The sequence below is a fragment of the Mustela nigripes genome, chromosome 15 (genome assembly GCF_022355385.1).
Source record: "Mustela nigripes isolate SB6536 chromosome 15, MUSNIG.SB6536, whole genome shotgun sequence".
Taxonomy (NCBI): domain Eukaryota; kingdom Metazoa; phylum Chordata; class Mammalia; order Carnivora; family Mustelidae; genus Mustela; species Mustela nigripes.
This window is the reverse complement of record NC_081571.1, coordinates 31692941-31706300: the sequence shown is the minus strand read 5'-3', so window position 1 is coordinate 31706300 and position 13360 is coordinate 31692941. Positions and strand designations below refer to the sequence as shown.

The following is a 13360-nucleotide window of genomic DNA, read 5'->3' as shown; positions in this document are numbered from 1 at the left end:
TCTTTATTGCTTCCCTGAGATAACCGTAAGTCCTTTCTTGGCAAAATAAACAATGGGTAATGCACAGGCTCTTGGTCTCCTCATATATGGTCTGACCAACGGCAGGAAGGGACACATTTAGCAGCCTATAATATTTGTACTCCCCCTTTCCCCAAAGAAGTTTTTCTCATCAAAGGAAGCGGTTCTATTTTGGTCCTTACTTCCTGTGAGAAATGCAGGCATAATGTCTGGTGTTCATGGCCATCATGCTATTTCTAACCACTGTGCCCACTTGATTCTTGGTGACTTGCAACAAGAGAAGGAAAGTTGCTAACATTTCTGATGCCATATCTAAGGGCATATTGGCTTTGTAATTACCTGCAAAGAATGCCTGCAGAGGGTTCTGATCAAGACAGATGATCTTGGTGAAGAATTAGAATAGGTCAGCAAAGGAGTCAAAAACAACTGTTTAGAAATTGGGTTTCACACTATAAAGCTGAAAGGGACCATAGCCCACTGACAGTAGCTGTTAATTATGAGACCCTGTGGTATCAGACTTGTAATAAAGGCAAAGTATTCCTGTTAGTAGGTTCATAAAAGAAAGCATACTAGCTCAGAAGGTCATCTAAAACCAGATTAATAGAAATACCTTTACCTCGAGTTTCCCAGAATTTCCGCAAGTTAAGATTTATTCGCTTGTTCAAACACATTTACTAAGTGGTCTACTATGTGTCAGGTACTGCGACATTTGAGACAAAGAGATGAAGGATAGAGTAACAACGTCCTGGGACATTAAAGTCCTAAGTTCCAGTCTATCCTGAGGCCCAACTGCATCCATGCCTCTCCTCTGACCATGTGAAATGCCCATAAACTCCTGTTGCAACAATTCAACTTTTTTTGGTTACTTGTAACTAAAGGAGTCCTGCTAGATATAAATATGAAGACTCCCATCTGAAAACAAATAGGTATGGAAATTTACCAAACTGGGTCTAGAGACAAAGAAGCTCTTAAATCTGCTTTCCCTTCATTTTAACTTTGACTTTTTCTGCTGTCTCACAATTCTCCAAGGAAAAAAGCATTAATAGCTGAGTTTGTTTAAAGACTATCCGAAATAATTATTTCGCTGAACTTCAATTCTGTGCTTAGGTCAGAAAAATGAAAGGATAGGTGATTCAGATGATGAGTTTCTAACTTATAGTTCGAATGCTAATGCCAGGAGTGGCATATTAGATATGCACAGCATATAGGATCAACCCTTGTTAGATAATGGGTCACATTACTTATAAGAGCAACTCATGAAGAACTAACTTCCTCAGTGAGTACAAAGACCCCACTTTATGCTATGCTATGTCCTTTTGGTCAACCTGTCAGCTTTCTGCCTAGTAAACACAGCCCTGAAAGAAATACTGTCAACTAGTATAAATTTTACTGTATTCCACCCTATTGGAATCTATTGTAATCCTAAAAGAGAACACATTTATTCTCAGAAAGTCAAAAATGGGCCACAAAATTAATCAAGCTTAGCCAGAAAAGAAAGAAATTTACTAACCATCTCATCAGAGTGAAGCAGATTCTGTAACATGACTACTTAGCAATGAAATGGTTACAATCATAAGAAAATAGTGTGTTTTTCAGGCAAAAAGAGGAGGAATACTGATAAGAAAGGAATTAGACTTTCAACTGGTGAAAATACCTCAGACAGAGGAGAATCAAGTGTTAGACATCTTGTGTCTGAAAGTCAGTGAAGACCTGACAAACTGACAGATCATTAAGAAAGAACAGGAAATCAGAAGGTCAGCCCAGGAGGTTCAACATCTAACTGATGAAAGTTGCGAAAAGAAGAGACCAGAGAAAATGGGAAAGTGGGAATGGACAGAGATCTAGCATGACATGTGAGCTACAAGTACGAAGGGCAGCAGGTCCAGATCAGGGCTGGTAGGAACGCGCTATGGGACAAAGATGAAACTGATAAAAGCCTCTTGTGCCTCAACATGCTGAGAGATTTATTTAAGAGGGAAAGCGTCTAGGATGAAAAAGGGATAAATTCACAGGAAACAGGTCAACTTCCTCTTCTGTGTTCCCATAACATTATTGCAGAGATCTCAAACTAACATTTAAAAGCTGCATTGTATGGGCGCCTGGGTGGCTCAGTGGGTTACGCCGCTGCCTTCAGCTCAGGTCATGATCTCAGGGTCCTGGGATCGAGTCCCGCATCAGGCTCTCTGCTCAGCAGGGAGCCTGCTTCCTCCTCTTTCTCTCTCTGCCTGCCTCTCTGCCTATTTGTGATCTCTCTCTGTCAAATAAATAAATAAAATCTTTAAAAAAAAAAAAAGCTGCATTGTAATTATTTATCTCTGTATCTGCCTCTCTTCATATGTATGCAATCGCTAACTTTAGGAAAAATAAAATGTATGCAAGAAAGGAAAAACAACTGTAGTTTACCAAACGACTCAGCTGTTGTACAGTCCTTATCCTGTGATAATCATGCAGACATTGAGTGAAGTTCTAAAGAAAATTATTCCACAACTACTCAGGAAGAATGAGAGATGGGAAGTATATATATATGTACTGGGAGGAGGAGTGGTAAAATGAGCTAAACCTTAATTTTCCATAGGAAGAAATCAATCAGTAAGGCCTAACACTGAAAAATAAATCAAGAAGTATCAATGAAAGCATATTATGATATTGCAGTAGTAATGAGTAGTGATGTATGGGGATGGGGTAGCTACACATGTGGTGAGCATAGCGGGATGTATAAACTTGCTGAATCACTATATTGTACACCTGAAGCTAATGTAGCATTGTATGTCAACTATTCTAAAAAAAAAAAAAGTATATTATTTAATGGTACAGAGGTAAGCACATGAAAAAGCAAACACCTCAAAGATAAAAGGAGTAGTCTCTGGGCTGTAGGAAATGGGAAAGTGTCTGAGGGCAGATGATAGAGGACTGGTATTTTTCATAAAAAGCCCTGAAAAAGCTATCTGGCTCAACTTTCATGCATGATCAACAAGGATACAAAATTAAAACAAAAATAAAAATAAAAACCAATTAATGTTCTTATGGCTTGTTTCTATCTACTCAGAGTGGCCTCTAGAAACAGAACTGAGCCTGGTTTGTATTCAGAGGAGTGATGACAATCAACAGTGATGAAGATGGGGCGCTTCAAGAAGGAAGTACTTCTAACCGGTGTGAGCCAAAACCTCAACACGATGCTCAGGGCCACTTTGTTGCCGAAACTGTTCTCATCTGTAAAACCTCTTGCAACCATTAGGGAGAACCTGGGTACTTCTCAGGGAAGAGAGCTGTCATTTTCTGGCCATCAGACTATAGATACAGTGCTGCCGAAGTCCTAAGGGAGCCTGACAAGCAGACTTGCCGAGAGCCACTGCCCAGCTGCTTTGATTCAGCTCCCTGAAAATATAAACTGTTCCCTGATGTGTGGTTCACACTCACATAATATACAAAAGCTAACAGTTAAAGTAGAGGTATGAAATGAGAGGGATCTTTAAAACTTCCCTCCCTAGACACTCCACCAAACTATTTACTGGGCTAAAGGAATTTGATGATGTGTATCCCAGAAGCATTAATAGCTATGTATAATCAAGTGAATTTTTAAAATCACTTATACAGAGGTCGTAAGGAATTTAATATGTCCTCCCTACAGAAAATGTCCAAGAAAATTTTTAAACAAAACTCTCCTTAAAAGAGAAACACAATAAAAAATACACTTAATTATCATTTGTAAAATTTTAATGTGTTAAATATGTCATCAAGCCCTTTGTGGGAAGGGGAAGCTTCAATTGAGTAAGCTTCAATCACGTGACTACGTATTTGTCAAGGTAACAAGTGACTAGGTATTTGCCAAGGTAACAATCTCTAATTACGTCAAAATATCCATGGAAATGTAGAGACAGAAAACTTGTGTTTGCCAAACCTTCTCTAAAGGAAAGTAGTATTTAGCTAGAAGAAATATTCTGCCATTTTTCAAACACATTGAAAATTTGAAAGAATAGAATATGAATACCTATTTTCTCCTTCACCTAGATTTCACCAACTATGAAGATTTTACCACCTTGTGTTCTCATTCCCACTTGCTCTTTCTGTGTGTTGTGTACATGTACACACATGTGCATGTCCTTTTTTTCCCCCTGAAACATCTGGAAGGGAGTCACTGACCTCTTTTTATATTATCCCTTAAATAGCTCAGTGTGCATCTCCCAAGAGGAGGAATATTCTCCTTCAAAACCAGAATACCATTATGATATCTAGGAATATTAATATTAACTCAATATCAGGTGGTATATATCTTCCATATTTAAACTTTTCCAATTGTTCCAAAGTATCTTTTTTAGCTGTCTCCATTTTATTTCTTGATACAGTCAAGACTCATATGTAGCATTTGGTTTGGACATTTTTGAAAGGAATGTGTAAGTAAGCCACAAAGGGTAATCCTGCATCAGGTGGCTTACCTCCGTAATATCGCTTCTTAGAAGGTAGGGCCCAATAAATTATGAGGCTTTTTTTTTTTTCCTGAAGGGATACAAAGTTGTTAGGACAAGGGGTGGGGGGATTACCTTCTTAGAGCTACTGTTCTTACACACATGTGAAAGTAAGGCTGAGAGTGCAGAACACATCTTGGGTAGCAAACCCAAGTTGTAAGAAATGCCAGATTAGGAGCCTGCTCAAGACACCAAATAATTAAATGATTCAAAGTTAGCTTGGCTTGACCCTAGGTTCCAAAGAAGAATACAAAGAAGGCCCATCCGACCATGAGAATTAGAGCCAGGCACCCAACATTACCTCTGCCGTAGCTGCTCATCAGATAGGTGCAGCTCCTCCTTTAAACGCATGTACCTGTCTTCTCTCAGCAGCCTGGAGCCATCGTAGAGGCTTAGCTCCCGATCGTGGATCAGCCTAAGGGAGAGGGAAAAGTCAGGGAACAAATTCATCGGTTTCGAACACTGAAGTCACTAGAGGTGGAATCAGTTAACATTTTTTCCCCCAAGAATTTATTTATTTGTATGACAGAAAGAGAGACATCGAGAGAAGGAACACAAGCAGGGAGAGTGGGAGAGGGAGAAGCAGGCTTCCCTCCAAGCAGGGAGCCACAGTTCGGGGCTCGATCCCAGGACCCTGAGGTCATGACCTGAGCTGAAGGCAGACGCTTAACCATCTGAGCCACCCAGGCACCCCAGAATCAGTTAACATTTTAATCGTGGCTATTATTGTGGGCAATTGAGTCTAACAATTTTGTTAGACGCACCTTTTGAAATTTCAAGTTGGCTAGTGCTGTTATACTGGTTATTACTGGTTTCTGTACCAGAGAGCAGTAGTCATGGTTACTACATGTGGACAGTGGGGAGGAGAAGAATGAGGAGGAGCTGGAAAGGGGATGGAGGAAGGAGATGAAAAGCAGCAGCTAAAGGGGAGACTCAGGATAACAGGAGGTGTGTACTGATGAACAAGGCAGGCGGTACACACCCGGAGTCTAATGTAACTCTTGAAGGGGTAGTATAGTATGATCAACATATTTCTGTCTTTGGAATTACAGGATTGAAAACATCAAAAATCTTTAAAATGAAATAAGTGGTGCTATTTCATATACCAACTCTGATGGTGACCTAACTGTCCACAGCACAAATAGCACTATCTTCCAGATGTTGCAGAGGCTGAAAAGCACTACTGCTAGATTGCACACCAACCACTGAAGTCTCCTGACGGCTACGTTACAGTTGCCCCACACGAGCCCCACTTGGTGAGCACTGAGGCCGTGGAGGGAGGGGGGGACTGCATAATGCAGGGGTTAGGAGCATGGGCGGTGGAACAGTCAGATCTGTGTTCAATTCCAGCTCTGTACCTTGTTAGCGGAGTGCCTGGGGAGGGGAGCACTACTACTCCATGTCTCTAAACGTTTTTCTTTTATAGAATCAGGGCTGTCATACCAACCTCATAGTATTGCTGTGAAAATTAAACATCTAGAGTAAGGCAGACGCTTACTATAATTGTTCTTAGTCTTGGCAGCACATGAGAATCTTCTGGGAAGGGTTTAAAAATGCCAGTGCTCAGACCTCACTTGTATGGATCACTTCTATCTGAACTTCGAGAGGTGAAGCTCAGGCATCAGTAATTTCTAAGCTACATCGTCACAAGGTGATTCCATGGCTAAGAGCCTGACAGGTACTGGCCTAGCACAACGCCCAGCAGAGAGTAAGGACTCAGTTAACGATAGCTGCTCCTTTTCCTAAGTGCTTGGCCTAATAGGCAACAGATAACCGATAAAAGGGGTGGAGTAAGTATTATTTTTGTTTGTGTCTGTAGTTATCTGTTTAGGAGAAAAAAAACTACTGTAAATCTGTGGAATATTTATGGCAAATCACTAAAAGTTTGTGATTATCACTTTCAAATGCTCTCAGGTTTAATAAGGAGTAACACAATGTTTTTGGAAAAATTTTTTTAAAGATTTGACTTATTTACTTGTCAGAAAAAGGGAACATGCACAAGCAGGCAGAGTGGCAGGCAGAGGCAGAGAGAGAAGCAGGCTTCCTGCTGAGCAAGGAGCCTGATGCAGGACTCAATCCCAGGACCCTAGGATCATGACCTGAGCTGAAGGCAGCGGCTTAACCCACTGAGCCACTCAGGCATCCCTGTTTGGGGAATTTTTAAATATACTCAGTATCTGCATCTTGTCAAGGACAAGAAACTGAATAGTTGGTTGGGGAAACGGATTATTCATAGTTAAAAATCAACTATAGAAGTGACAGAATCAAAACAGATCAAATAAAAAATTGGTATCATTAATCTTTCAAAATGAGACAGGATAGAAACACTTCCCATGAAAGTTATACATAAAAGTCTTCTCTTAACATTATATTCTAGAGAAGTTAATTGGGAATTTTTCTCCACCCAAACTGAAATAAGGAAACGACAGATACACAATGTTCAAGTTTATAAACACAAAGTGAGTTTAGTCTATATAAAAATATCATCAAACATCCATCACACATTTTATTTTTTAAATTTATTTATTAGAGAGAGAGAGAGCACAAGCTGGAGAGAGGCAGAGGGAGGGGAGAAGCAGGCTCCCTGCTGAGCAGGGAGCCCAAGGTGGGGTTCAATCCCAGGACCCTGAGATCATGACCTGAACCCAAGGCAGACACTTAACTGACTGAGCTGCCCAGGTGCCCCTCCCTTACACATTTTATATAAGGAACTATACTTTTTCCTCTCAACAAAAATTCCAACAGGATTAACCAGTAATTTAGATCTATGATTCACAAGGTGTTTGTAAACAGTGATGCTGTGACTAACAAATTGCAAGAAACGTGAGCTGCGGGACTTACTGTAAGTATCAATCAGTATATATGAAGTTTTTCAAAATTACTACCTAAAAGTTTTCTTTTTTCAATTCTAACTCAGAGAACTTTGCCACAGCAGTGTTTTTTCCCCCCAAATCCTCAGTATTGGAAGTTTTACTGTACTGTGTTTACAACGAATAAAAGCCTCTGCAGTTCTGGTTGGATACATAAGTAAGTTTCTTGTGATCTACGTGACCCAGCTTAAAAAAAATGATGACAGGGTTCCATGTCTACTGTTTACATGGGGAGTTTTTTTGTGTGTGTGACTCATACAAACCTTTGCAATACGGCAAGTGTGCCCGCGTTGACCCGGTGGATGCCATCCAGGAGGACGAGATTTCCTTCCAGGGCAGCGTTCACAAGGGGCGAGGACCGCCATGCAGTGTCTCCATTGGGAAGAGTATATCTCTGCTGGAGCAGGTCACGTGCGGTCATGTCCTAAACCCGAGTCCCAGCACCCACCAAAGAAAATGCAGGGTGAATTCAAAAGAGATGGACGGTAGCTTATTTAGCTTTACAGTTACCACTCTGACCAAAACATTCCATATAACAACTGGGAAGTCACCTTCTCTAATCCGCTAAAAAGAAAAACATTCAAAAGCTTTTCTTGGTCATTTGAAGTTCTTTGTGTTACTCATTCACATATTACAGTAAGAGTGAGGGCCCCTCCAGCACTCTTTTTTAACTTAGCTTCCCCCCCCCTTTAAAATGTTCATTTGATATCTACACAGATAACGGCAGTCATTGCCACTTGACTGTAATGAAATTTAATTCAATCATCTTTATTTTTGTACGGGTTCCTTTTTAAGAATGAGAGGCCACACAAACTCAATTGGAGCCCTTTTCTTGTAGTGAGTCCTCCTGAAAGGCCATGCGTGCTAGGGACTCCATATATTTAAAGAGGTTTGAAAATGCAGGACACTGAGGAGGACAGTCATCAGATGAGGTACAGGAATTGACAAACAATAACATGGCAGTTATAAGCAATTTTTTTTAAAGGTTTTATTTATTTATTTGACACAGAGAGAGATGACACAAGCAGGGAGAGCAGCAGGCAGAGGCAGAAGCAGGCTCTCTGCTAAGCAAGGAGCCTGATATGGGACTTGATCCCAGGGACCTGGGATCATAACCTGAACCAGAGGCAGAGCTTAATCAACTGAGCTACCCAGGCATTTCCATAAGCAATTTTTAAAAGCACACACACACAATGCACTAACACTAAAACAGTGTGACAGATTCAAGCAAACTATTAATAGCAGTGGCATAAAAATGTTCATTTTTTAAAAATTTGGCGTGCCATGTAATTGCAACAATTTTTTCTTATATGTATTAATGATAACTAGTTTGTTTTCTGTTCTCAGCTTCAGATAACTGTTGTGTAACTTATATTAAACAAAATTTCAACTTCTACCATCAATTTTATTCAAAAATTCAGTCTTTTGTAAATTCTTTGATATCTAACTCCAGTTTTTGTTATTTTTTTAAAAAGATTTTATTTATTTATTTGACAGAGAGAGAGATCACAAGTAGATGGGGGGGTGGTGGTAAGCAGGCTCCCTGCTGAGCAGAGAGTCTGATGTGGGACTCGATCCCAAGACCCCGAGATCACGACCCAAGCCGAAGGCAGAGGCTCAACCCACTAAGCCACCCAGGTGCCCAATATCCAACTCCATTTTAAAGAAGACAGAAAACTAGGGGTGCCTGGGTGGCTCAGTGGGTTGAGCCTCTGCTTTTGGCTCAGGTCATGATCTCAGGGTCCTGGGATCGAGTCCCACATCAGGCTCTCTGCTGGGTGGGGAGCGTGCTTCCTCCTCTCTCTCTCTCTGCCTGCCTCTCTGCCTACTTGTAATCTCTGTCAAATAAATAAATAAATAAAATCTTAAAAAAAAAAAGAAAATTAAAAAAATTTGCTTATATTCACAATGGCAACAGATCTACACTGAAACCAAGATTAAAACTCTAAGTCTTAATTATTTCAATTTTGTCACTATTAAAAAAGTACTGACTTAGGAATATAAATAGGTTTACATTGAATCACAAAGACACTTGAGAATAATAACATTCAAACTCACCAAATCCCCCAGCCCTAAAGGTCTGGCTTTGACACATTATCAAAATTTGGCTTAATTCGTTAATTTTATTTAACTTTTTAAATGAACTTTAAACTCTATGCAAACTATATGAGCATGGCATTCCAAGCTGCCAATGATATCTGCAATACTAAATTCAGCGCTATCATCAGTGTTTAATGAGATGGTTTATTTCTATTCATGGGTATGCCACATAAGAACAGGAAAGGTGGGGCACCTGCATGGCTTAGTTGGTTAAGCATCTGCCTTCGGCCTAGGTCATGATCTTGGGGTCCCGGGACCATCCCCTACCTCAGGCTCCCTGGTGAGTGGGAAGTCTAATTCTTCCTTGCCTTAGTCCACTTTCTCCTCGTCCCCCACTTGTGCTCTCTCTCTTTCTCTCTCAAATAAATAAATAAAATCTTGTAAGGTTAAAAAAAACAAAAACAAAAAAACCCAAAAACCAGGAAAGGAATTCCTGTGCAAGAAAAATAGGACAAATCAAAATAAATGTTTGCAGATTACTCTCATAATGAAATTATGAAAACAACCAAATACACACACAAATCTTTTTAAAATTAATATAAAAACAGGTAAATTTAAAGAAAACTCTTGGTAGTAATTATTTCAGAAAAATATTCACTATAGAGTTACATCATATATTGTTCTAGGGAATAAAGCAGATATAAAACATGCTTTAACACAGTAGTTCTAAATCAAAGATACATCAGAAATAGTAGGGGAAACTTTTGGAAAATACATAAGCATATGCCCCATCACCCCAACACCTGGGTTCAGTAGATCCATGGTGGGGCTTACCACCTGGATTTTACTAGACATTAATTACACAGATGATAAAATTAAATGTCCCCCAGGTGGGAAACATGACTTTAAAGCAGAAATATGAACTCATTGTGAAATTGGGTCTCATCCTACTTATTTACACCCCTTTATTCTAGTAAGAATTATCAGATTACACGAGGACATTATGAAGTCTATAACAAAACAGTATAAATTAAAAGGTAAAAAAAAAAAAGAAGATAGAAGAGGAAAGAGTAAGTCTTATTTCCTTCAAATATTCCTACTGGTGTTCAGAGAAGGGGTAACATGAAGAAAGAATCCCACTGATACTGTATTTTTAAAGAAATGAATGGGCGTTAGTTTTGAAAATGCCAGCTTCACACTGAAAATTATGGTATCCTGACCCATTTTAGCTCTTGAGTCTTTTGCATGGGCCCAGGAAAAGATAAGGACTATGACTCTAGCATGAGAAGTTCAGACCCATATGGAGCTGAGGCTAGCAACTGGTAACATTTTTTAAAGTTTCAACAGAGAAAACTCCTTAATCTCATACCAAGATATCCTGCATCATCGTTCTACACACACTATGAAAAAGCACTAATTCATCGGCTGATGATGCCAAAATCCTTTCATATCTTGTTAATTCACACACTGGCCACAATAGCTGCCTCATTCAAATGAGTAAATATTTACCAGTAAAGATGATGAGAAAGACAACCAGTACACAGGACTCTTCTTTTACAACCCGGCAGTTAGAGACTCCATTATTCCGAACATAGTATGATTATTTTTTGCAACACACCAAGGACTAACAGATCAACAGAGTTCAGCACTGCTAATGCCAACCACAACCACAGACCAGAAATATTCTCCCTTTGTTCAATCCTCACAGGAGTAAAAAATGGAAAACACTTGGCATTTCCTACAAGACTAGCTCAGTCCAGTTTTACCACCTAAACTCTTTCATATTCTCGTGGTAAAAAAGAGTCATTCTTCACTTCCAGTATGTCTTCACATTAAAATAAAAACTTTTCTGCGAGAAAGAAAAAAGCATTCCTTTTAAATACAAGCTGCTAGGTTTCGTAATTAAATTCCTGTATAGAGAGCAAAGATGAAGATTCCTGCTTTGCCTTAAAGAGATAGTGGCCCCCTCTTTCCATAATATGAATTAAAATCAGAAATTATTTTTGATTGTGTGATAGTGCAAGAACACCAAAATAAAAGAGAACTTCTGTGCAACTGAACCTAATCAAACCTAACTATTGACAGAATTTTTTAGCATAGTGTGAATGAGTCAGCGATATGAATTAATAATTTCAATAATAAACTAACCTTTAACATAGAGTAACAGCATCTCCGTCTTATAGAGTATTTGGATTTTAGTACTGTGAAATTGTTGTAATATCCATATCTACTTTAATATATACTGTATCAAGAAATTGCTAAAAATATATCATTTCTTTATTCTTCCTGGAGCAAAATTTAAAAAAGAGTGTGCTTACTCCCTATGATTATTTTGAAAGTACACTAATAAAAATAAAAAAAGATGAATGTCCCAATTTTTGCATATATTTTTCTTATCTCTGAAACTCTTGAACTTAAGAGAGTAAAAATAGTACTAATGATATCATAGAGCCTGAACCATTTCCTCTTTCTGATTTCCTTAAAATTTTTAAAACAACAGGACATGAAATTCTGTTCCTTTAGCACTACCATTGTCTAACCTTGAACACCTCACCTTCTCATTCAGATCCCTGGAAAACATCCACATATTTCTTAATTCAGTGTCATTTGGAATTTTTTATTTTTATTTTTTATAATTTTGCTCTTTTGATTTGCAAAGGAGAAACCCTACTGAAAAAAAGTCCCATTAAAATAAGAAGCATGGCTGCATGAAATGTATCAGAAAACATAGATCTGAACCCTAAAGTAATTATGTACCTTATATGTTTTTAGTACCTTCTAATGATATATGTTAATTTTTCTGACATTTCCTTGAGAAAACTGGATGTAAGTCATTGGTTTGATGAAATAAATTCAATAAACATCTTGTGGGTCAAGGGGCTAAAATAAGACTAGAATTAGTCTTATTCTGGGGGCACTCTCCAAAATGCCCCCAAATACAGCTAGTCTCCCCTGCTGTTTAAAAACACCTTTGCATGGAGAACTGGGTGTTACACGCAAACAATGAATCATGGAACACTACATCAAAAACTAGCACTGTACTGTATGGTGACTAACATAACACAACAACAAAAAAATAGTAATAAATAAACAAATAATACCTTTGTACACATGTGTAAAAGATTAAAATAAAGATGTTTTAGCTAACAATAATTATAGCTCTAGGTGGATATGATTTTTCACTTTCTTCTTTCTGAATCAAAAATATACACTGTGGGCATTCAAATTTTTTTGACTGGGCTAAGTATTATAAATTTTTTTTTTTTCACCCAAAAGATACTAGCTGAAATTCTATGGGCTTTCCAGGTCTGTCTCAAATAAGTTTCACTCAAATAAGCAAAAATATCCTGCCAAAAATATCCTGCCCGTAGAGTATAAACATTAAGATAATCTCAGATTTAAGAGAAACAAAGAATACACCAAGGCTAGCTGATGTAAGCCATCAATTTTGCAATAAGGCATTAATTATGTCCATACCTACTAGCGGCAGAATATTACATAAACATTGTATAAACATAGAATGTTAATAATTTTTAGGTCCCAGAATAGAAATGAAGCCATTCTTTAGAGTCTAAGCATGCTCAGTGAACAGAATGCAAGGCATGCTGCCAACATTCCTCAGTGTCATTTATGTTTGATCTTAAAGAAGCCTCTCATTTTATATATTGTAAAATTATCTATAAACTTTTCCATGCTTCTCCCCCAAGTTCCTCTCTTAAAGACCTACTTTTAACTCATCACATGTATAATAAATGCTTCCTTTATGTATACCACGAAGTATACATAAGCCTGCCATGATTGTTTTAATTGACTCTGCTATGGATGGGAAGAAGCTGCTTTTGGATCACTTGTAGCTCTCTTCATTATAACCAGTGGGATCTAGTCAAGATGATCTCCTCTGCTTACACACTTATTCTATGAGCACTTATTCTAAGAATTCTAAGAACAAAATTCTTCTTACCAAAGCTA

General features: G+C 38.4%; 1 protein-coding gene across 1 annotated transcript in view; it reads right to left on the bottom strand.

Annotated features, from left to right (window-relative positions):
* The window catches only part of VWA8 (von Willebrand factor A domain containing 8), a 326523-nt gene that overhangs the window by 216060 nt on the left and 97103 nt on the right, over nucleotides 1-13360 (bottom strand). Inside the window, exons 13-14 of the mRNA XM_059378120.1 lie at nucleotides 7615-7775; nucleotides 4783-4896 (exon numbers count right to left, since the gene is read on the bottom strand). Of these exons, the coding sequence (XP_059234103.1) occupies nucleotides 4783-4896; nucleotides 7615-7775 (275 nt within the window). The remainder of the gene's footprint in view (nucleotides 1-4782; nucleotides 4897-7614; nucleotides 7776-13360) is intronic.